The 23,137-nt window shown below is 36.9% G+C and overlaps 2 protein-coding genes across 6 annotated transcripts in view; both read left to right on the top strand.

Annotated features, from left to right (window-relative positions):
• The window catches only part of LOC117332646 (homeobox protein cut-like 1), a 107,503-nt gene extending 95,112 nt beyond the window's left edge, over nt 1-12,391 (top strand). For 4 of the 5 annotated variants that reach the window (XM_033891631.1, XM_033891632.1, XM_033891635.1 and 1 more), the window contains 2 exons: nt 1,962-2,399; nt 3,223-12,391. In XM_033891631.1, coding sequence (XP_033747522.1) covers nt 1,962-2,399; nt 3,223-4,214 — 1,430 coding nt within the window. In that variant the 3' untranslated portion in view covers nt 4,215-12,391. The remainder of the gene's footprint in view (nt 1-1,961; nt 2,400-3,222) is intronic. The other variant, XM_033891634.1, reaches the window with a different exon arrangement.
• Nucleotides 12,392-13,877: 1,486 nt separating this feature from the next.
• Nucleotides 13,878-21,689, top strand: LOC117332898 (protein CASP-like). The gene is made up of 9 exons (XM_033891962.1): nt 13,878-13,983; nt 16,385-16,594; nt 17,355-17,461; nt 17,578-17,694; nt 19,212-19,304; nt 19,627-19,683; nt 20,359-20,439; nt 21,106-21,170; nt 21,671-21,689. Exons 1-9 carry the CDS (start codon nt 13,878-13,880, stop codon nt 21,687-21,689), a joined length of 855 nt encoding a protein of 284 aa, XP_033747853.1.
• The last annotated feature ends 1,448 nt before the right edge of the window (nt 21,690-23,137 follow it).

Here is a 23,137-nt window from a genome sequence, read left to right as displayed (position 1 = left end):
TGATGCCACTCACAACCCTACAAGCATAAACTGTGTCACTCAACTCTAGAATTATAAATGATGCCACTCACAAATCAAGAATTGTAAACTGTGCCAGTCAACTCTAGAATTATAAATGATGCCACTCACAAATCAGGAATTGTAAACTGTGCCACTCAACCCTAGAATTATAAATGATGCCACTCACAAATCAAGAATTGTAAACTGTGCCACTCAACTCTATAATTATAAATGATGCCACTCACAAATCAATAATTGTAAACTGTGTCACTCAACCCTAGAATTATAAATGATGCCACTCACAAATCAAGAATTGTAAACTGTGCCACTCAACTCTATAATTATAAATGAGCCACTCACAAATCAAGAAATTGTAAACTGTGCCACTCAACCCTAGAATTATAAATGATGCCACTCACAAATCAAGAATTGTAAACTGTGCCACTCAACTCTAGAATTATAAATGATGCCACTCACAAATCAAGAACTGTAAACTGTGCCACTCAACTCTAGAATTATAAATGATGCCACTCACAAATCAAGAATTGTAAACTGTGCCACTCAACTCTAGTATTATAAATGATGCCACTCACAAATCATTAATTGTAAACTGTGCCACTCAACTCTAGAATTATAAATGATGCCACTCACAAATCAAGAATTGTAAACTGTGCCACTCAACTCTAGAATTATAAACAGTGCCACTCACAAATCAAGAATTGTAAACTGTGCCACTCAACTCTAGAATTATAAATGATGCCACTCACAAATCAAGAACTGTAAACTGTGTCTCTCAATAGTCTGAAATCTTAAACAGTGCCTCAGGATCACACACTTAGAAAAGTAAACAAGGTCACTCACAACAAATTAATAATTATAATCTATATTCTTAAGATTGATAAATGGTTTACATATGACACTGACACAAGCCGTGCCAGACACAAATCAAAAATCATAAACAGATGTCGCTCGTAACTCTGGAACTGTAAATAGTGCTGTTCAAGAACCTAGATTCGTAAATAATGTTTGTTAAAAGTTTAGAATCACGAACAGTGTCATTAAAATTCTAGATTTATAAAGATTTAACAAAGGTGACTAATAGGGTGAAAGCAATATCGGGCTAGCTTGGTTTTTTGATTAATAATGTTTTAAAAAGCTTAATTACCAAAGTGAGCATTCAACATGGAGATTCATAAAATGACACTTGTTCAGTCATAAGAAATGAGGTTGTTAGCAGGAAAAGAAAGATTTGTATTTACCGGCAAAAAAAGATCTTCATTAATATTCAGAAGATTTCTTACTCAATTCAACAACAAGAATAAGAACTAAATTAACAGTTCTAAAACAATGGATTCAGCAGTGCATTCAATTTATAAAGATTTGATTCAACATCGCAATCATTTTATAAAGACTTAATTCAACATTCATTCATTTTATAAAGACTTAATTCAACATTTCATTCATTTCATAAAGACTTAATTCAACATTTCATTCATTTTATAAAGACTTAATTCAACATTTCATTCATTTTATAAAGACTTAATTCAACATTCATCATTCCACTAATATTCCTGTTAAAAATATTCTACTGGAAAATGAAATTCTGGTCAGAGAAACAATTTTGAAAAAATAATTATAAAATATAAATCAATTGAAAGTATCACAATTTAACAAAATAAGTATAAAATAAAAAATTGTTAAATATTAACGCCGGTGAAAGCCTTGGTTTGGATGACCAATGTACTCATAACTGAGCGCTCATGTTTTAATTAACTAACCTGTGTTATGCTTCCTACTGTTCGGCTGTCCTTACCGACCTATATTCTCACTAACCTTTAACCTCCTCTGTGTGTACATACGACCCAACAGTCCTACTAATGCTAACCCTATAACAACTCGTGTGTACCAAACAACCAATCCACACGGTCCTACCTTGAGTTTTTATTTCTCCTTCACGCTAGTGTCGCCCCCGGAAAAGTCGACCCCTGTAGCCGTCGCGAGCACCCAAGTACCTCCCGACCACCCCCTTCACCATCACCGTCAACAGTTTCTCCCAGCACACAGTACCCCCGCCCAAATCCTCGGTCAACACTACAATTGGGCTTCCTTCTCCTATCCATCCTCCATGTTGGAAGTCGTGGCCATGACCTCTGAGATTGACACCTTGGAATTGACCTCTAGGGTCAAGGACGTTCTGCAGTTTCACAATCTGGGCCAGAAGCTGTTCGGAGAGGCTGTGCTTGGGCTCTCACAGGGCTCAGTTAGTGAGCTCCTGTCTAAGCCCAAACCTTGGCACATGCTCAGTATCAAGGGGCGAGAGCCCTTTATTAAAATGCACCTATGGTTGAGCGATCCGCACAATGTAGAACGCCTCAAGCACTACCAGAACGAAATCAAAGGTACAACACTAACTTTTTATACTGACGCTTCAAACTTTTTTCAGATTGAGGATAAGTATTGGAACAAGTCTAAAAATAAACAATAAGTACTTTTTTCTTAAAGCTAATATTGATGTATATATAAAAATTCTAAAAGAAAATTGGCAGATAGCTTTTTGGTCATTTGTATAATAATTTAGTAAAATTATCAAAGAAAAAAAAATTCTTTAATGATAGTACTAATTGTATGAGGCAGAGATTTTTCCTTCAGGTGCCTACCAGTGATTGGAACATTTTTTTTTTTAATTTTTTTTTTTTTTTTCTTTCCTTTTTTTCTGATTTAGGGATTCCTAATTAGTTTTGATATTTAAAGAGTATTTTGGAGTTCTCAGGACGTGTTCAGAGTTAGATAGGGGATTGTAAGGTTTATCAATTTGTTATAGTTCGTCTGTTTTAGGTTTTTTTTTTACCCTATTTCCAGTAGGTTTGTTTGTAGACTATAAGCATGTTACCAAATTCAGCTTATTTACCGACAAACTTTGTGAGCTATTTAGATATCTAATGACAATTCTGTCCTTAGATACAAGGAAGAAAATGTTGTTACATGTTCCACATCGTGAACCGGCAAATGTTGGGTTCTGCTCCAACCACGTTCACTACGTGTGAAATTTGAACCTGTTCGGCGGGAAATATTGCTGTACATTATTTCTTTCTGAACGATGAAATTATCACGTCATGAATTTCGCTGATAATTAATGTCTGTAAGACACCATTTGCCAGTATATTTTGTTTGTTTGTTTGTTTGTTTGTATGGTGCTGATTATGTTAATTTGTATTTTCACAGCCCAGCGAAGGAGACGAAGCAGTAGTGTAGACGATCGGTCCTATGACTCACCGTCAGCACCCAAACGGCCTCGTGTCTTTTTTAACGAGGATCAAAAAGAAAAATTAAGAATGGCCTATAACCAGGATCCGTACCCTAACCAGAGTACCATTGAGGGTCTGGCTAACGAACTCAATGTGGGTGTCAAGACCGTCATCAACTGGTTTCATAATCACCGCATGCGGGCCAAACAACAACAGCATGCAGGTAGCACAGCAGGTCCCACGTCTGGCTCAACCTTCAGTGATTTCTCCGGAAATATTGTGAAGTCTGAGCCGACAGACGACAACTCGGACCAGAGCGATATCTCCAGTATGTCGGGCGATGCGAACCAGTTCCACCCCAGCTTCCAGGGCAACGAAGGCTCGGGTCAGTGGCTCTTCCCACAGTTCGAACCTGTTAACTCCCAACAGTCGGGTCCCCTGGATGGTGAGAGACAAAACGAAGAGGAGGTAGAGGACGATCGTATCTCGGGCGAGGCGTCCCCATTATCGTCAAAAGCATCGTCCGTGGCTGACGAAGGGAAGGATGAGAATTCAGGCGATGACACCCAGTACAAACAAGCAGCATTACAAGCATTGCCCCAAGTAGGCGTTAACAAAAGGAAACGCTCCAACCCTCAGTATGTGTCCGAGGGTCGGCAGCTGGACAAAACTAAAACTATAACAACGACTGGCGGCTACACGACATGTCTTCAGAGCAGCGTGTCACGCGATGAGGGCGTGGAGGTGAGCGAAGGCGAGGAGACAGAGGAGGACATTGAGAAGGAGAATGAGGATGTTAGTAACTCGAGTGGTGTAAAGCCGCGTTTCGAGCGGTGCACAAAAATTGACAAGTTACAAAAGGCGATAGAGTCGCCGGACGAGGACTGGGATGAATTTGACCGGTCGGCCAGTATAGAGAAACTCCAAAGCAACCTGCAGCACAGCCCAGGTGGGGGCTGGGAGTTTTGAGGCAAGGGGCTGGGGCAGCAGACAATCTCAGCCAGCTATCTGGCCTAATGGTCCACCCAACCGAGGTCGGACAAAATATATAGAGCCACAACACAGAGAAGGGCTTCAGTTATAGCCCCTAATGGAGAATGGCAAGTTTCAGCCCCTAAAGAAGGGTGACAGTTATTGCCCCAATACATGAAGGGCGGAAGATAAAAAAAATTGCCGGAATCGGGGCATGCCAGAAACATATGTGCCCTCGTTACATGCGTAGCGAGAGCCGGCCCAGGCCATTAAGGCCGCGGAGCTATAGAGGCCAATCTCAGTGATTCTTCATCAGTATTTCCTGGAAGGGTAGCTTAATCTATTTTTATACAAAGATACTTTTTATACCTTTTCACTACAAAATCAATGTACAGTTTTTGTTATCTGTGTTGTAGGCCCAGTTTTTATTGTGACTTTTTAGTCGGAGTGTGTGCAAGTGTGTGAGCCAGCCAATTTTGGTGCAAATTTACGGAAGAAAATGTTGCTATGAAGTGCTACCACTGGAACGGACAATGGGTAGCATCCAGAATTACGGAAATATTGATATGTGGTGTAGTGGCACTTAAGTGCTGTGGACGGCTCGCAGCAGGACAAGACATATGTGTTCAAACCCTTACAGGGTTCGCTCTTTGCTTTACGTCTTTTTTTTTTTCTTTTTTTTTTTTTTTTTTTTTCGTTTATACTTTTTTGACACAAAGATGTTATGATTATATACTGTTGTTGTTGATGAACTTTTGGTTCTGTAGGCCTGTGTAGAGGCAGTGCGAGCGGCCAGTGGGCGGTAGTGTGTTCAGAGTCTCGCGACTGGTTACAGTAGTGTGTTCAGCGCCGTTAACGGTTGTTGTCTAGTCGCGACGTGTTCATTGTCAGATGTTTTGTGTAAAACTACGTAAATTGAGTGCAATATTTCAGGGTTGCAATGGATTTCAAATTTTACCATGGAAAAAAAAAAAAACAATTTTGCAAAAAGAAATTGCTCAATTTGTGTGGGTAGAAACTTTGAACTACACACAGACAGCAGATGGCTGTCCGAGAGGTGCTATGTGTGTGTGTTACCGTGGAGACACGAATGTCAGTGCCAATCGCCGTGTCACATACACACAGACAACGTTTTGATAGCTAATAGCCAAAGTAATTAAGGAGTTGGTAGCTTCACATTTATACATATTATCTTACTGTGCTAGCAAAATGCGTGACCATAGTTACACCGCTCGGTTGTTGAACGTTTCCGTTGAGCGAGAGTCGAAGTCTGTTTTGTATATAGTTAGTTGCTCATGCTATGTTGTGCATTTTATCCACAGATTTTTCTAAGAAAAAAAGGCATTTTGGACTATTCTTCTTCTTTTTTTTTTTTTTTTTACAATTATTGTTGTTGTGTTTCAGTGGTGGATCTTAACCATTACATGTATATGTGAATTGAAAATTTAAAAGTCTTGTTAAATATTTTTATATTTGATTATTAGAATTTTTGCCAAAGTCTGTAAAGTGTGTGGCTCTACCGGTGTTACGCAAGGCGATTAGCTGTGCGGTCACCATTCATGCTAACTTCAGTATTTAGCCTACGTCAGTGGACGATGGTCAGTTTCCATTTCACTTCGCCTATCGGTCAGTTTATTGTCATTTTTAAAAAGTTGAAACATTAGAACGTGTGTTTGTGTGAATGCAGCATCGGACATTTACCAGGAATTTTCACCTTATGATACAATCCTCCTTTCACCCCTTTTGTAACCTAGAGGATTCTTCCTGACCAGTCTATTACATTCGGTAGGGGTTTTCTGGATTAGTCTATGTTGCCTGCGGGGCTGGACAAGGACAAATCCATTACGTACTGTTGGGGTGCTCTGGATCAGTCTATAATGCCTGTCAGGTTGATCTGGACTGGTCCAATGGGATTTTGGTTTCATTGATGCAGATAATGAGCGTAATCAAAGTGTTAAGAGTGGCCAGCCAGTTCCTAGTGACCTCTGTCAAAGGTTAATGCATATCCTGTGTCAAAGGTCGTCTTGTGAATGACACTGTGTCAAAGGTCATCTTGTGAATGACACTGTGTCAAAGGTCATCTTTGTGAATGCATTGTCAATGGCCTGCATCAGGTCATTCAGTGATTTCCTATGTCAGAGGTCAATCGTGAATGACCTGTGTCAGAGGTCAATAAGTGACGACCTGTGTCATAGGTCACTCAGTGATGACCTGGGTCAGAGGTCAATTAGTAATGACCTGTGTTGGAGGTCAATGAATGACGACCTTTGTCAGAGGTCACTCAGTGAAAACTTGTTATAGGTCAATCAGTGACGACCTGTGTCAGAGGTCAATCAGTGATGACCTGTGTCAGAGGTCAATCATTGACGACCTGTGTCAGAGGTCAATTTATGATGGCTGTGCATAGTTATTGCTCTGTTAGATTTGTTTTCTTCAGTTTAATTTGAAATTTGCTAGAAACAATCAAACTTTCATTACTTTTTTTTTAAATAAATCGGCTATTAAAAATTTACCTGCCATTTTGGCATATCTTTTTATTTCAGTAGAATGAGTACAAAGTACATTGCAAGGCAAACAATTGTACAGCTGATATATAATTCCTCTTATATCAAGATGTTACAAATCTGTGTTAAATCTACAACCTGTAAATCAAAAATGTATATGTTATTGATATTTGTTAAAGAGATGTTAGGTCAGAGGCGATGTGAAGGTAGTTTTGGAGGGGGATGGTCTTGTGGGGTGTGGCCTTGTGGGGTGTGGCCAGAGGTTATGTAAATGTTAGGGTGTGGATAATCTTCAAACAATTCACAACTATTTTATACCATGAGGGCACTGAACCAAATACAAAGATGTCAAATATAAGGTAGCAGATCTCCTAAGGGAGATAACTCTAAACTAAACTACAGGTATACTTTATAAGGTAGCATGTACCCTTAGAAAATGCCATACCAAGGGCCTCAATCCCTATCACTGTATCCCAGGATCCCCACCCCCATTTATGTACCATACATCTTGCCCCATCCCTTAGGATCCCCACCTCCATCCCTGCACTGTACCCAGGCCCCACCCCTTGGGATCCCCACCCCTGGGATCCCCACCCCCATCACTACCATACCCTGGCCCCACCTCTTGGGATCACCACCCCATCCCTGTACTGTACCCTGTCCCCACTCCTGGGATCCCCACCCCAATCCCTGTACTGTACCCAGGCCCCACCCCTGGGATCCCCACTCCCATCCCTGTACTGTACCCAGGCCCCACCCCTGGGATCCCCACCCCATCCCTGTACTGTACCCAGGCCTCACCCCTTGGGATCCCCACCCCCATCCCTGTACTGTACCCAGGCCCCACCCCTGGGATCACCACCCCATCCCTGTACTGGACCATAGCCTCTTTATTTCTCCAGTGCCTATACCAGATTTTGTACATATAGCGATCTTGTTAAGACGGTGAACTTTCACCTTGTGCAATAGGTATCTGTTTGTTTGCTGTTCCTATAAATGTATAGAGAAATTAGCATGTTTTTATTATCATAATTATGTTCACTTATTCAGTGCTAAAATGTAATATGCAAAGTATGACGTCAATTTTCTCTGCCATTTCTTAACCCTCTGTTAATTTAAAGATGTGACAACATTCAAACCAGGAAATCAATTTCCATACATGTAATCATATTTGATATCCATTATTCAAACAATTTCTTTAGAATCTCGATTTGGATTTAATTTTAAACATATTTGAGAATATTCCAGACAAAAAGATTCATTGACATCACCTCATTTTTTAAAAATTTGTTTTTGTTATTTTTCACTTTTAATTAAAAAAAATAAATGAATAAATAAAAAGTTAGATTTTGACCTTCAAGTGAAAATTTCAGCTATTTAAACAGGATTTCCTTTAAAGAGGTTGTAAATTCTTGATCTTCTTTTAAGATCATCGTTTGTCCTCAATTGAAACATTATGTACTGAAGAGTATGATTTAATATTGAACTTAAGTTAGCACAGTGTTGACATAGTGGTGAGAGAAATAATTCACGTCTCCATTTACAACAATCGAGGTACAAACAAGTTATCGTGTTAATTAGCATTTTGTAATTATAAAAAATTTTAACCAAAGAAATTTTAGTCTAATGTAGTAAAATATATATATATATATAAAAATTATGTGTACATAGTCGGGCGGGAGTCGCCTCCCCTTATGCTGCAATATTTTTTAGTATGATGATTTTGATGATTTTGTGTATTTTGTTTATCGAATGTTAACAGTGCAATTTGTTTAAGTTTGAGTAGGATAACCTCCCCTTGACATCACGAAATGTTTCTGCAGTCTGTCGAAAACAAAAATTTTTTGTATGTGCAATCGACGCTTGTAGCGTCAAGCCAAATGTTTTCTTTCCTTTCTAGAGAACGTGTTTTTATCACCATTGAAGCCAAACATAGTTAGGACTTGATTACAAAGTAGCAAGCTTTACCTGAACAGTTTGTTCAATGTTTTTATCATTTTACCGTAAAACAGTTTGCCAGCAGTTGGATATTTTACTAGATTTAGCTGTTACAGGACCTCGGAAAGTCTTGATAATTTCCAGTAAGGTACTTGACTTACTTTTTAAGTAAATCATTCGGACCCTCTGGGTATGCAATTGTTTATTAGAGTTGTTACATACATGTCTTTTTCCAGCTTCTTAAAAGTTATTTCTGATATTGTCGTGTTATTTTTTGGAGGTGGGCGGGGGGTTAAGTTGTTGACCTCTACAGATATTTCCTTACTGGTTTTTTTTCACAAGTAATGGTATTAAGTTCAGTTTTAATTAATTGCAAATGTTGGATAGCAAGGTTGTACAGCATGGATATTTTTATTTAGAAATCACTAGAATTTCATCCATGCACCGTTTTTGACACAATGCTATTGGTATATTTACATTTTTAAATGTTATACAACTAAAACTTCCTCGGGTAAAACACCACTGCAATATATACATGTTTTACAACACATAGGGTAATTATCTGAAATATCAGATATTCTCAAGCGCGAACTATCTGAAATATCAGATATTCTCAAGCGCGGACTACATCCACTATGCTATTAGTTTCTTATATTAAGATATTGTTCGTTATTACTTCTTTCTTGTTTCTGTATTTTAACTTTCACATGTGATTTTCACATTCGAATATCACTTGTGGTAATTCCTCGTTTACACTCACCTGTTTTTTCCTCACCTGTTTCTGACCTTATTTTCACCCCAGATCGGCTCCAGTCCTTATGATCTGATTTCGGGAGTGTAGTTAGACGAAGCCCAGATAATCGTAAAAATGGTTAAAGCTTTAATTTTACGTAAACTCTCTGGAAATCCTTGCATTGAAGTCTGGGTGTTTTAAATGATTGTTGACAATCGTAGTGATATGATCCCGAGATTTCTAGTTATCTTTCCTTGACTTTCCTCCCCTGGTTCTCTCCGTAAGTTCCAGGATTTGTATAAGTTAAAATTTTCGCTGGTTTGTCTTTTCTAGTAATCTATGTCAAATAATTCTTGTGATGTCTACCGGAAAATTCCAACTGTAATACATGCTGAATATTATACAAAATATACCAAAAAAAAAATTTAATAAAAAATTTTTTTGTAAGATAAATGATATTCTGCCATTTTGGTTTTCATGTTTACATGGAAGCTACCTCATTGGAGGGGGGTAATGTACCTCCTCACTGAGCAGTGTCCAGTCTGACCACTGCTGGTCAAGGTCTGGACACTGTATTTGTTATGTAAGTGTAGTGCAGCCAATTAATGCTATTGACCAAAGGCAAGTTTTGATAGCTTCAAGCTTTATTAAGAGTCATAATACTAAAGGTTCATTAATCGTTCAAATTGCATTTTGTTGTTTTCTATTATATTATGTATGTTGCTGCATTTGTTCGGTTATCCTCGACCCGCTACATTAAATCTCTATGTATCTCTAAATCCTTAATCTCTACTGTATTGTATCCCAGAAAAGCAGACACAAAATTATCATTAAAACTGTTTAATCAATTACAAGCGATTTGTGGAGGCAAGACTCCCAGAAATATTGTCGCTTGTTGATGACCTCTTTACCTATATGTATCAATATATAAATAATTATATATATATATATGCTCAAAACTATGGAGTAACCAAAAGAAATGTATATACAATAGATATATATATATGATCATACTCGCTACGTAAAAATTGTGTAATGATTATTTTTCTACAATTAACTACTATCATGTTAATTAATAATTATATTTGCCAACACCTGTAAATTTTACCTGTTTATATCAGGTGTGCTGTGACACAAAAATTCTTTGTTTTAATATATCCTTATCTTTCCCTTATTCCTTCACACTTTCCTTTTCACCACATCCTCCCATCTCATTCATCCCCTTGCTGCTTCCCCTTGTCAGCTCTTTCTTTCACCTATTCCGCCAATCACCCGTTCTTCCATTTGCATGCTTCTCCCTTCACACTTTCCCCGATTGTTTTTCCTGTGCTTCCTTCCCCTGGCCACAGCTCTTCATCACTGCAAATGTTTAAACTTTCAAAGTATAGAATATTTATCTTCTTTAGCAAAACATTTACATCATTCTCTCGATCAGGGATAACATTGCTTAAGTAAGAAAACATCTTCATAAACAAGAGATGTTCTGGGGACAGAAACTTTTTCAACTGGTTCAAATTATGAGTTAGATAAAAAGAACAGAAAATCTTTAATCCTAAATCATGTAACATTTTAAAAGAGCAAAAAAAGACAGAAAATCTTTAATTCTAAATCATGTAGCATTTTGAAAGAGCAAAATAAGAGACAAATATCTACAAAATAGATTTAAGGAAACGTTTATAAAAAGAATAAAGAGATATTTATAAGTAGATGATATTGCTATCTATGGATGAATATATATGGAAATTGTTTAATTCTTTAAGGAATTTTGTCTATAGATAGATTTGAACAGCAGACACTGTTAAATTGTTTAAGGAATATTGTCTAAAAGTAGATTTGAAGAACAGACATTGTTAAATTGTTTAAGGAATATTTCCTTTAGATAAATTGTTTAAGGAATATTGCCTATAGGTAGATTTGAAGAGCTGACACTGTTGAATTATTTAAGAAATATTGTCTATGAATAGATTTGAAGAGCTGTGGAAGGATGAAGTATCTTTAATCTTTTTGCAATCTATCCGTGACCTTTGACCTCATCACTATAGCGATTGTCTACAAACAGTGTTAAAGAATTATATCCTTTTAACCTTTCTTTATGGTTGGTTACTGCAAATCAGTTTATACATATATATCGATTTTGTTTTAAGATTTTTGATAATTTTATCGTGAGAGAAAAATGACACAAATGTGTGGTATGATTATGACTATACAGCCATGGGGAAGTTTTTCCTGATTCATTTTGATTTTTATAAAGAAAACTTTTTTTAAAGCTACAGTAATTTAATGATATCTGACATTACTAGGTTGAGAAAACTGTTGTATTTTTCGTTTTCATTTTGAGTTGTTAATGAATTTTTTTTTTTAATGAAGGTTGTATAACATGTAAGCATTGTCACGCTTCAAAAATTTTACCCGGTTACATTTGGAGTACGATATCTTGATAGGGCATGAATTGTTATGTAGCCCATCTCTGTGCGACTACGGAGCCTCATTGTGAATATCAAGGCCCGTATTCATCACCATAGTGACGCAACCATGAAATAGAAACAAGGAGTGCTATATTTTAGAAGTAATTACCATATTTTTATGGTTTTTATGTGACATTACAGATTTTTTTATAATTGCATGATAAGAAAGCTGTTAGTTGATACATTAAAAGATTGATAATTTTTTTCTTTGCTATTTACTATGAAAATCTAATTTTTCCAATTCTGTCTTTTTGACTCCAGCCCGCTCTGTGCTTAATTTGTACAAGGTACACAAAATTACTTTTTTTCTCATCTCTGTTTTTCATGGGTTTTTTTAATCATTGGTGGAACAGCGCCCCCTGGTGTCATGTGTCACCAGAAAAAGAGGTCGGACCACAATTTAAGTGTATCTAGTCCGATTGAAATGGATGTATCAGCGCATTTAACTTTTTCCATGTTATAAGTAATTACAACTCTACACAGTTGATTTATACTCTAGGTGCTTCAACACTGGAATAAAAACATTATATATCACTTGTGTGTTATGTATTCTTTATAGCGATAGAAACTTCTTTAAAGATGCAGGATTTTCTCAAATCAGACTGGTTTGGATTCACATCAGCCTGATTTGAGTTCAGTTCGAATGATGTTTGATTTTACAAAACCAAACTGAACTGAATTATTCAACTCATCTGAATCCGCTGCTGATTTGCCTGGTGCCAAATTTTTTATCCAGATTAACACCATCAAATTTTCAAATCGTCCTTCATCCGTAATCAATTTTCCATCACCATCCAGAAAATAATCCTTGAAATCGATGTCTCTATTAACCCTAAGAAACTTTAGTGGACTCTTCCATTCATTCATTATTTGGAGTCCAATATGATCAGTAGGGGTGAAAGGGTTAAGTCCTTGAAGCGTTTTCTAAAATTTCATAATTGTGGCAGTCTGCTTTTGGTCGTTAATTTTTAGTATACTGATGTGGTAAATCGTTACCGTATGATACGGCATGGCTTTGTAGTACTATGCTGTGGCAGAAAAGACCTGTCAATTTGATTACAATCTTGTTAACTTTTTCTTTCCAAATCTAACATTGCCATAACCCCTAAAGTAACATCGCAGACTACAAGTTACCCTGCTACCTGTCCACAAGTACCAGCTCTGTTCGCCTTGATGAAGATCTATGACACTTTAAGATTTGGAAAATAATTTTTACTAATACTATACAATGTGATTCATTAGATCTTTAATACCATGCCAAGCATTATATATAATTGTATATATAGTTAAAGACGAGAGTTATTCCCCTTTGACATAAAAAGATTTTAATTGTTTGTACCCACAAGACAATACTTCAATGTAATTGCCCTGACGAAACCACCTCCCAGGCAAAACCAGTCAGAATATAAAAGAATCCAGTATCATCTACGATATAAAACTGTTTATTTATGTAATGTAAATAATTACCAACCTACAGAATAGGCTAGGAAACAACCTTCCACTTTGACTCTTCAATTAAAGTTTGTTTTATCCACGAACTCCCAAAAAGTATTGTCATAGTTTTTTCTCGGGTTCTATTCGTATTTATTAGTTCCCTTTCGGAGAAACGGAAACTATAGGTTTCCTCCCCGTCTGTCTGTCTGTCCGTCAGTTCGTCCACTCAGTTTTCCTCACTATTTTCAGCCATGCTTCAATGTATATTGGTGAAAGCTAAATATGTAACTTCAGTATGAGTAGCTACAGATCATGTTTAAGGGTTTGTGGGTCAAGGTCACCGTTACTATTTTTAGCGGGGGACAAGTAGGGGACATGTTTTACTTTAGCAGTACTCTCAGAATGCTTGTTGAAAATATGATCATCTTGTCATTAATATTTTTTCACTTGTTGACAATGACAAAACAGATTAATTAAAAAAAGCATTCAAGTAGAAGCTTTGACAGTCATCAGATTAACTTGATTGACCATATAGGTGTTATGGTTCCCAGCTCTATGGGTGCAAATTTTTCTGATCCTAGGCCCTATGGGTGTAAGTGACTATACTATTGAGAATTTTACGGATCCCAGCCCTATGGGTGTGGGTGACTTGACCATTGAGAATTTTACGGATCCCAGCCCTATGGGTGTTGGTGACTTGACCATTGAGAATTTTATGGATCCTAGGCCCTATGGGTGTGAGAGACTTGACCATTGAGAATTTTATGGATCCTAGGCCCTATGGGTGTGAGAGACTTGATCATTGAGAATTTTACGGATCCCAGCCCTGTGGGTGTGGGTGACTTGACCATTGAAAATTTTATGGATCCTAGCCCTATATTAATGGGAGTGGGTGACTTGACCATTGAGAATTGTACGGATCCCAACCAGAGGAATTTGTGTTCGCATCTGTTCAAAATCCCAAGCTGCAGGAAAGAATATTTATTGGTGAATACGAGGTATGAAGTTATGCCCTGCTAACTTGCTACTCCTAAGGTCTTTGTGTCAACAGTTTAAGAATTATGAGGTATTAGATTTACTGCTCAACCTCACTAACTCAAGCTGTAGGGGCCATATCAATAGTTTGAAGAATCACAGTAAAACCCTGTTAGCTCAAACTCTACAGTTGTCATCAATCTGAGAAATACATTGAAAGTTATTTAAGTTACGGTGGAGTTTAGTTTAGTTTCCAATCCGGAATCTAAATATGCTCCTCTTCGCTTGACTCCAAGAAACTGTTTATACTAAAAACCTTGTCAAAATGAAATGTGACATCACATTATTTATTAAGTCTGAGACACTAGCTCTGTAATTATTAGTGGTGTAACGATTCACCGATGTATTGGATCACAGAGTGGTGCATCAATGCATTGTGTATCCTTGATTTGTATCGCGATACTTGAAAATTTGTAGTTATCTCCCTTGACCAACTTTAGCTTATGTTTTGTAGTAAAGAACATGGCTGACAAGGCCGTTCTAGTGGTTTATAAAGCTGCCTGTTGGAGTTCTTTCACATCCAAGTTATCTAAACTCAAGAACGCTTTGTGGGAAACGGACTAGATGTATGTTTTTTGTAACAAAAGCAGACAAAGACTCAAATATTCCGGAAATACCACAAACACAAACATGACTACTGTACGATGAAGATATCTGATAGGTCATCAGCTTCTCATATATCGTAATACGTATCTTATCGTGACCTCTGTATTGCGACACGAATTGTATCACTATACTCACCTTGTGATACACAGCTCTAGTTTTAAATTATACAAACTATTCTGGATTAATCCTTTAAGTATACTCGGTTTTTAAAAATGTTCTCCAACACCACTTCTTCTGAGAGTTTAGTTTATTTTGTTTACCGTCCTATTAACAGCCAGGGTCATTTAAGGACATGCCAGGTTTTGGAGGTGGAGGAAAGCTGGAGTACCCGGAGAAAAACCACTGGCCTACGGTCAATACCAGGCAACTGCCCCACATAGGTTTCGAACTCGTAACCCAGAGGTGGAGGGCTAGTGATAAAGTGTCGGGACATCTTAACCACTCGGAAACCGCGGCCCCTCTTCTGAGAGTCTATTCCATATCCATACAATACTTTTAAAGAGATCGAGGAAGGTTTTCGTGTATATGTTTGACAGCTAGCTGTGTTCATTTGTATGACCTCAAATCCAGTTACAGTATAACCCTTCTACATGTAACTCAGACAGCTAGGGTCATCGTGCCGTCAATTTGAGGAGTACAATATAGGTATTCGTGTAATCAGAGGTTAACTTTACAAGGGATATGTAAGAATGCTGTCGGAACCAAACGATCAGTTCAACAAATGGAAGGTATTCAAGTAGATTGCGAGTTTTAGTAAGAGGTATTACATGATATTAACTGCTCTGTTTCTTACTGGTTTATGGCCAATTAAGGTGTAAAATCGGCATTCTCCATCCGAAACAGAGGAGTTGTATAGTCCATGTTTAATCAAGATTTTAAAATCGGAATTCTCCATCCGAAGCAGAGAGAACCTATATCGTCCAAGTTTAATCAAGATTTTAAAATCAACAGTCTCCCTCCAAAGCAGGGAGAACCTGTATTGACAATCAGATTCATATCACATTAACACGAAAATCTTAAAATGGATCATAAATTTTATTTATAGCTTCTATTTTCAGGATGTCCATCTTTTAAATTCTATTCTGTCCTCCAAAACATAGAACCTGTTATGTTAAATTCATTTCTTGGTTTCTTCTGACAAATCAAATACTGGAAATTTATCCATTTCTTAATGTCTTTGCTAACATCATCAATTGAGAATAAGTCTGATAAATAGACAAACAGACAAATATCAATGTTACTGAAAAATTTGTATCGATATGTACAAATATTTCGATAATTTTGTATATTTGCATAACTTAAGTGTCAAATTTTGAGTAATTTGTATCAATATTTGGGTTAATCTGTATCAATAGATACTAAGATTCATAACTTTCTATTGATAATATTCGCATTCTTTGTGTCATTTGGTTTAATTTGTATAACTATATTTTGGTAACTTTGTTGTTACAGAGAGGTACAAGGCTCTACAGTCGGAGTATGAGGAAGCCGTTGGCACGGTCCAGGAACAGAAATTACTCATTAAACAACTTGAGGATGACCTTCAGAAGGTCAACGCTCTCTCATCCATGTTCAGGGGAGAGGCAGAGGGACAGCCTGTCACTCATGGCAGTGGGGAGGGTGAGGTCATGGCAGAGGTCGTCAAGGATGTGTCACAACATGGTAGGTCAAGGTCATATAACATACATCGTGGTAGGTCAAGGTCATATCACAAAATGATAGGTCAAGGTTAAATCACAACATGGTAGGTCAAGGTTAAATCACATCATGGTGGGTCAAGGTTATATTACAATATGGTAGGTCAAGGTTATATTACAACATGGTAGGTCAAAGTTATACCACAACATGGTAGGTCAAGGTTAAATCACAACATGGTAGGTCAAGGTTATATTACAATATGGTAGGTCAAGGTCATATCACAACATTGTAGATCAATTTCAAAATCAAGGTGATGTGAAATGATGAAGTTGAAATATATAAAAAAACAGGGTCTATCAAAACAATGATTAAGATAATTAGAAACCAATTACTTAATTTGTATTTTGACTATTATTGTACAACAAAAGTGATTGTTGAACCAGATCTCAAATTCCCCAGTACATATATATCTTTAGCTACAATCAAGTGCATCAGAGAAACAATTCACTCAAAATGTAGATAAGTCATGTGATTTACGTAAAAAATTCAATCCGACCGTGCTCTTGTAAAACATATCCGGACGTTTGTTTCAATTGTCCTGTATTTTTGAAATTTTTTATATGAGACTAAAGATCACAAAACTCTGACCTCAGTTGTTGTCAGAAATCACACTGTATAGGGTATGTTAGAGGAATAAGGTGAAGTTATTGATTTAAATAAAACTGTTAAGATTATATAAATCTATCGGATGCTGGTAGAATAATTCCACCATTTGTCTGTCCAGTGGTCATTGCCATGGAAGCAGGAGGCAAATCTGCTGCCGACTCACTCCTTCCCATCGTACAGAGTCAGAGAGAGAGGTACAGACTTCGCGCTCAGGAACTCGAGGCGGTAAGTGGAAACTTTAAATAAAGGACACTGTTACTTGTAATCATGAAACAAATATCTTTGCTCTCTTTCAAGATTGTAGCTTCATGTATGATAACATTTTGTTTGTTTGTTTACAGCATTCACTTGGACAACAACAACAGGTTACTCTACTACAGAATGAGATTGATAAACTCCGCTCCGACAATGTGAAGCTGTTTGAGAAGATTCGCTTCCTTCAGAGTTACCCTACTAAGGTATAACGTGTCATCAATTGTCGTGTCCTAGTTACATCGTTGATATCACAGCCTTAGTCTTCCATGTCAAGTTAAACTACCAGAACCTGACAATGAAGCAAATACGTATTAACATTGTTTTGTTGTACAAACATTAACTTTTTGTCAGGGCTCTAGCGACCTCATTTTTAAGAAGATTTTGATAAAATTTCACATAATGACCAACTATGAAAATACCTCAAACAAAGTTCGTGTTTTGGGGTGACGAGGTCAAGGAAAAGTTCACTTACATAGAAAATCTTTGTCGATTCTTCATCAACTTAATTAAATTATTTAATGCAGTTTAATTTAACTTCATATATTTGTGATGGTTCATGGATATAGGCATTTCAGCTGCATAGTCCAATAGCTAGCTTTTGTGGCTGTGTGGTTGAGTGTCTTGTCTATATACCGAAGTTAAGCAACGTCAAGCGTGGTCAGCCGTTGGATGGGTGACCGCTCAGTTGTTTCCCCTGTGCTCCTTACATATTTGTCGCATTTGAGAATATCTTAAACAAAATCTTTATCTCACGATGGCGAGGTCAAGGATAAGGTCACTTACTATTAATAGAAAATCCTTGTTCTAACGACTTCCGAATTTAATGCATTTTAATCAAACTTCAGATATTGGTAGAGTATAAGAATACTTTGAACAGGTTTGTGTTTCTGGATGTAAAATAAAAATGCTACAGTTTAAAGAAAATCTTATGTCATCTCTCAAGTTTTTCTTTTCTCTTCTTTCTATTCTACTTTCTTCTCCCTTGACAATGTCTCACTTTTGGCCTTTAGTTGAGCTTTTGCCCCTGTAATGAAGGCTTAGGGTTCCGTCCCCTGGCCGAGACATGGTAGTTTCTACACCTGCTTAGCACTCAGCCTTATCGGAGTGGGATGACAGGTTTGCCTGTTGTGTCAGTATAATATGACAGGGTGGGGTGTCCTGCTGGGTGTTTCAGAAGTATGCTTCAGTGAGGTAGCACTATAAAATCAGCATCAATCCCACGCTTTCACAAGGAGACAAACATACCACAGCCTCCCCAAACATACACACTCACAACAGGTATGTCTATCACACACAGGGGAGGTCGTCCTTGAATGTCCTTAGCCGTTGTTATATTGTAGGACATTTAACAAAACGAAGCAATTCAAAATCAGTAAATTTTAATCGGATTTCGATTTAACTTCCTTGGTCAAGTATGTGGAGAATTACCTGAAATTAGTATAATTACACCTCTTCCTTCTCAGCTGATTAAACTCTGACTGTGTTAGAATTAGCATAAACGCGCTATATTGAATATGTCTGTATCCAACTGCGTTCATACCACCGTAAACGCAATAAAAACACCCTTCAATTCCTTATTACATCAGGGTTTATAACAGAATGATCTAACAGTATATTTGACACACAAGAGGATTTGTATCCCTTACGATTCCTTGTTATAAAAAAATTGACTTATATACTTTATACGCCGTTTTATACTTTTGTAATATCTCTGTTTTAGGGGTCTACTCCCTATTCTGGTGAGGAAACAGAGAATCGCTACTCATCCCAGTACGAGGAAAAGCTCGACCCGTTCTCCAACTTCAGCCGAAAGGTCTGTATCATATATAGGAAGTCACAGATTCTGAAATAAATACTTTTACAGTTTCTGATTTGTATGATCTAGACATTAAATCAAATTTTAATCTTTTTTTAAATTGATCAGTATCAGACAATGACGTGATAATACAGACATATTGCTTACATCAGTACCTTTATATATCGTGTCGATTAATCTGTAAACGGTGTGTAAGAAAACTTTATCGTCGAAACCTGAAAATGTTTTTTTAACCCCAGGACCAAGAGAACAGAAGTATGGAGGTGTATCTGTATACATTTTCTTCAGTCCTGTTTTATAAGGGTTTTTTTGTTTTTAGGAACGACAGCGACGCTACATGAATCTCAAGCCATATGATAAAATCACCCTGAGCATGGTAAGAACTATGGTTAATTACTGAAAAAATACCAACTTCATTGAAACTACAAATTGTAAAGATTTGAAAAACTGTGTAAAACTATGATATTGTATAATACAGAATTTTGTGTGTTCCGGTTTGTTTTTTTCTTTTGTTAGTGTCTCAAGCTCCTTAATTGACACCTGTCCTCATATGACCCTGGCTGTAAGTGTCCCCCTAGACACCTGTCCTGATATGACCCTGTCTGTTGGTGTCTCCTTGACACCAGTCCTCATATGACCCTGACTGTTGGTGTCTCCTTGACACCTGTCCTCATATGACCCTGACTGTTGGTGTCTCCTTGACACCTGTCCTCATATGACCCTGACTGTTTGTGTCTCCTTGACACCTGTCCTCATATGACCCTGGCTGTTGGTGTCTCCTTGACACCTGTCCTCATATGACCCTGACTGTTTGTGTCTCCTTGACACCTGTCCTCATATGACCCTGGCTGTTGGTGTCTCCTTGACACCTGTCCTCATATGACTTTTGCTGTTGGTGTTTCCTTGACATCTGTCCTCATATGACCCTGGCTGTTGGTGTCTCCTTGACACCTGTCCTCATATGACCCAAAAGACAGGCTGATTTGTGCGTTTTCTGGGACAGGGAGCTGAAATTGATGGATTTTTCAATTTTTTTTTTTTTTTGTTGTAGGGGCGGTTTATCATGGGAAACAAGACAGCCCGCACCGTGACATTCTTCTATACCATTCTCCTACACAGCCTCGTCTTCCTGGTAAGTACAGGTCAAGGTCACTGACAATGTCAAGGTCACAAAAAAATAAGAGAAATGCCACATATAACAGGTACAAATCTTATTAGAGTATTACCACCCAGTAGACGTTTTTGTTTAACGATAGCTGAAGGAGTCTGTTAAAATACTAGACTTTTATATTAAGAGTGTGTTTTAATTGATATGACATTGAAACTGATTTGAGATTACCTATGATTTCTCTATGTATATTTCTGCTGTAATCCCTGTAATTCTGTTTTGTGATCCTGTAAACGTCTCCCTGTAACCCAGTGTTATCTAACCATGCTGTATAACTTGTGCTGTAAGTAAGATGTTAGCCTGTAATTCCATTTTGTAATCCTAAAAACATCTCCCTGCAACCTGACCTTACAATAACTTTTGGTGTTGTAAAAATGTAGTGTAATTCTGTTTTGTCTTCCTGTAACTTTGTCCCTGTAACCTGATATCAGCCTTGCTGTATATTTGGATGCTGGTACAATATTTTGTATTCCTGTTTTGTATTCCTGTAAACATCTGCCTGTAACCTGATATCAGCCTTGCTGTACATATAGTTGCTGTGACAACGGGATGTAATACTGTATCCCTGTAACCCAATGTCAACCTTGCTGTATACTTGTTACTGTAATTATATGGGGTCTTTCATTACAGGTGCTGTACAAGGTCGCCCACACCGAGTCCTGCAAGAGAGACATAGCCGCCGACTGTCACCAAAAGTATGTTAAATCACATACAGTGTAGTTACTGATAACCACCTACAGGACCTGTTTTTAGGTTTTGTCTCACGGACTAAACTATCTTAAGGTTTTGTTTAACTGACTAAACTATTTTTAGGTTTTGTCTCACGGACTAAACTATCTTTAGGTTTTGTCTCACTGACTAAACTATTTTTAGGTTTTGTCTCACTGACTAAACTATCTTTAGGTTTTGTCTCACTGACTAAACTATTTTTAGGTTTTGTCTCACTGACTAAACTATCTTTAGGTTTTGTCTCACTGACTAAACTATCTTTAGGTTTTGTCTCACGGACTAAACTATCTTTAGGTTTTGTTTCACAGACTAAACTATTTTTAGGTTTTGTCTCACTGACTTAACTATCTTTAGGTTTTGTCTCAAGGACTAAACTATTTTTAGGTTTTGTTTCACAGACTAAACTATTTTTAGGTTTTGTCTAACTGACTAAACTATTTTTAGGTTTTGTCTCACTGATTTTTAGGTTTTGTCTCACTGACTAAACAATTTTTAGGTTTTGTCTCACTGACTAAACAATTTTTAGGTTTTGTCACTGACTAAACTATTTTTAGGTTTTGTCTCACTGACTAAACAATTTTTAGGTTTTGTCTCACGGACTAAACTTTATTACATTTTTTCCAGTGAAATATCAAAAATTATTCATTCTATAAAAGTGATATTTTTCACTAGTGAAGAATATCACTTTTGCTGATTTGACCAATCAAATTAATGATTAGAAAATACCAAAATAATTGACCAATCAGAAAGCCCGACATATATGTCAGCACCTCGACAGGGGAAACTACTTTTTTTGTTTACAAATTATCACTGTAGTCCTAGTTAGCATACGGGGTAGGGTTTTCTTTGATAAAAAATGTAATAAACAGAATGTGCACTCATGAAAAATATCAAAATATAAGCCCCACTCGTGAAATATATTTGGTATTACTGAAGACACTGTTAGATATCCTCTATATCTTTAGGTTTTTTCTCACCGACTAAACTATTTTTAGGTTTTGTCTAACCGACTAAACTATTTTTAGGTTTTGTCTAACCGACTAAACTATTTTTAGGTTTTGTCTAACTGACTAAACTATCTTTAGGTTTTGTCTCACTGACTAAACTATTTTTAGGTTTTGTCTAACTGACTAAACTATTTTTAGGTTTTGTCTCACTGACTAAACTATTTTAAGGTTTTGTCTCAATGACTAAACTATCTTTAGGTTTTGTTTCACTGACTAAACTATCTTTAGGTTTTGTCTCAAGGACTAAACTATTTTAAGGTTTTGTCTAACTGACTTAACTATCTTCAGGTTTTGTCTAACTGACTAAACTATTTTTAGGTTTTGTCTAACTGACTAAACTATCTTTAGGTTTTGTTTCACTGACTAAACTATCTTTAGGTTTTGTCTCAAGGACTAAACTATTTTAAGATTTTGTCTCACTGACTAAACTATCTTTAGGTTTTGTCTCGCGGACTAAACTATCTTTAGGTTTTGTCTCACTGACTAAACTATCTTTAGGTTTTGTCTCACTGACTAAACTATTTTTAGGTTTTGTCTCACTGACTAAACTATCTTAAGGTTTTGTGTCACTGACTAAACTATCTTTAGGTTTTGTCTCACGGACTAAACTATTTTTAGGTTTTGTCTCACGGACGAAACTATTTTTAGGTTTTGTCTCACTGACTAAACTATTTTTAGGTTTTGTCTAACTGACTAAACTATCTTTAGGTTTTGTCTCACTGACTAAACTATCTTTAGGTTTTGTCTAACTGACTAAACTATCTTTAGGTTTTGTGTCACTGACTAAACTATCTTTAGGTTTTGTGTCAATGACTTAACTATTTTTAGGTTTTGTCTCACTGACGAAACTATTTTTAGGTTTTGTCTCACAGACTAAACTATTTTTAGGTTTTGTCTCACAGAATAAACTATCTTTAGGTTTTGTG

Source organism: Pecten maximus, chromosome 8 (genome assembly GCF_902652985.1).
Source record: "Pecten maximus chromosome 8, xPecMax1.1, whole genome shotgun sequence".
NCBI lineage: Eukaryota > Metazoa > Mollusca > Bivalvia > Pectinida > Pectinidae > Pecten > Pecten maximus.
This window is presented reverse-complemented; position numbering and strand designations above follow the sequence as displayed.

Coding starts and splice junctions, on each gene's coding strand:
- LOC117332898 (XM_033891962.1), top strand. CDS start 13,878: ATGGGTGTAAGTGACTATACTATTGAGAATTTTACGGATCCCAGCCCT. Junction 17,462..17,577: donor GCGCTCAGGAACTCGAGGCG/GTAAGTGGAAAC, acceptor GTTTGTTTACAG/CATTCACTTGGACAACAACA. Junction 19,684..20,358: donor ATAAAATCACCCTGAGCATG/GTAAGAACTATG, acceptor TTTTTGTTGTAG/GGGCGGTTTATCATGGGAAA.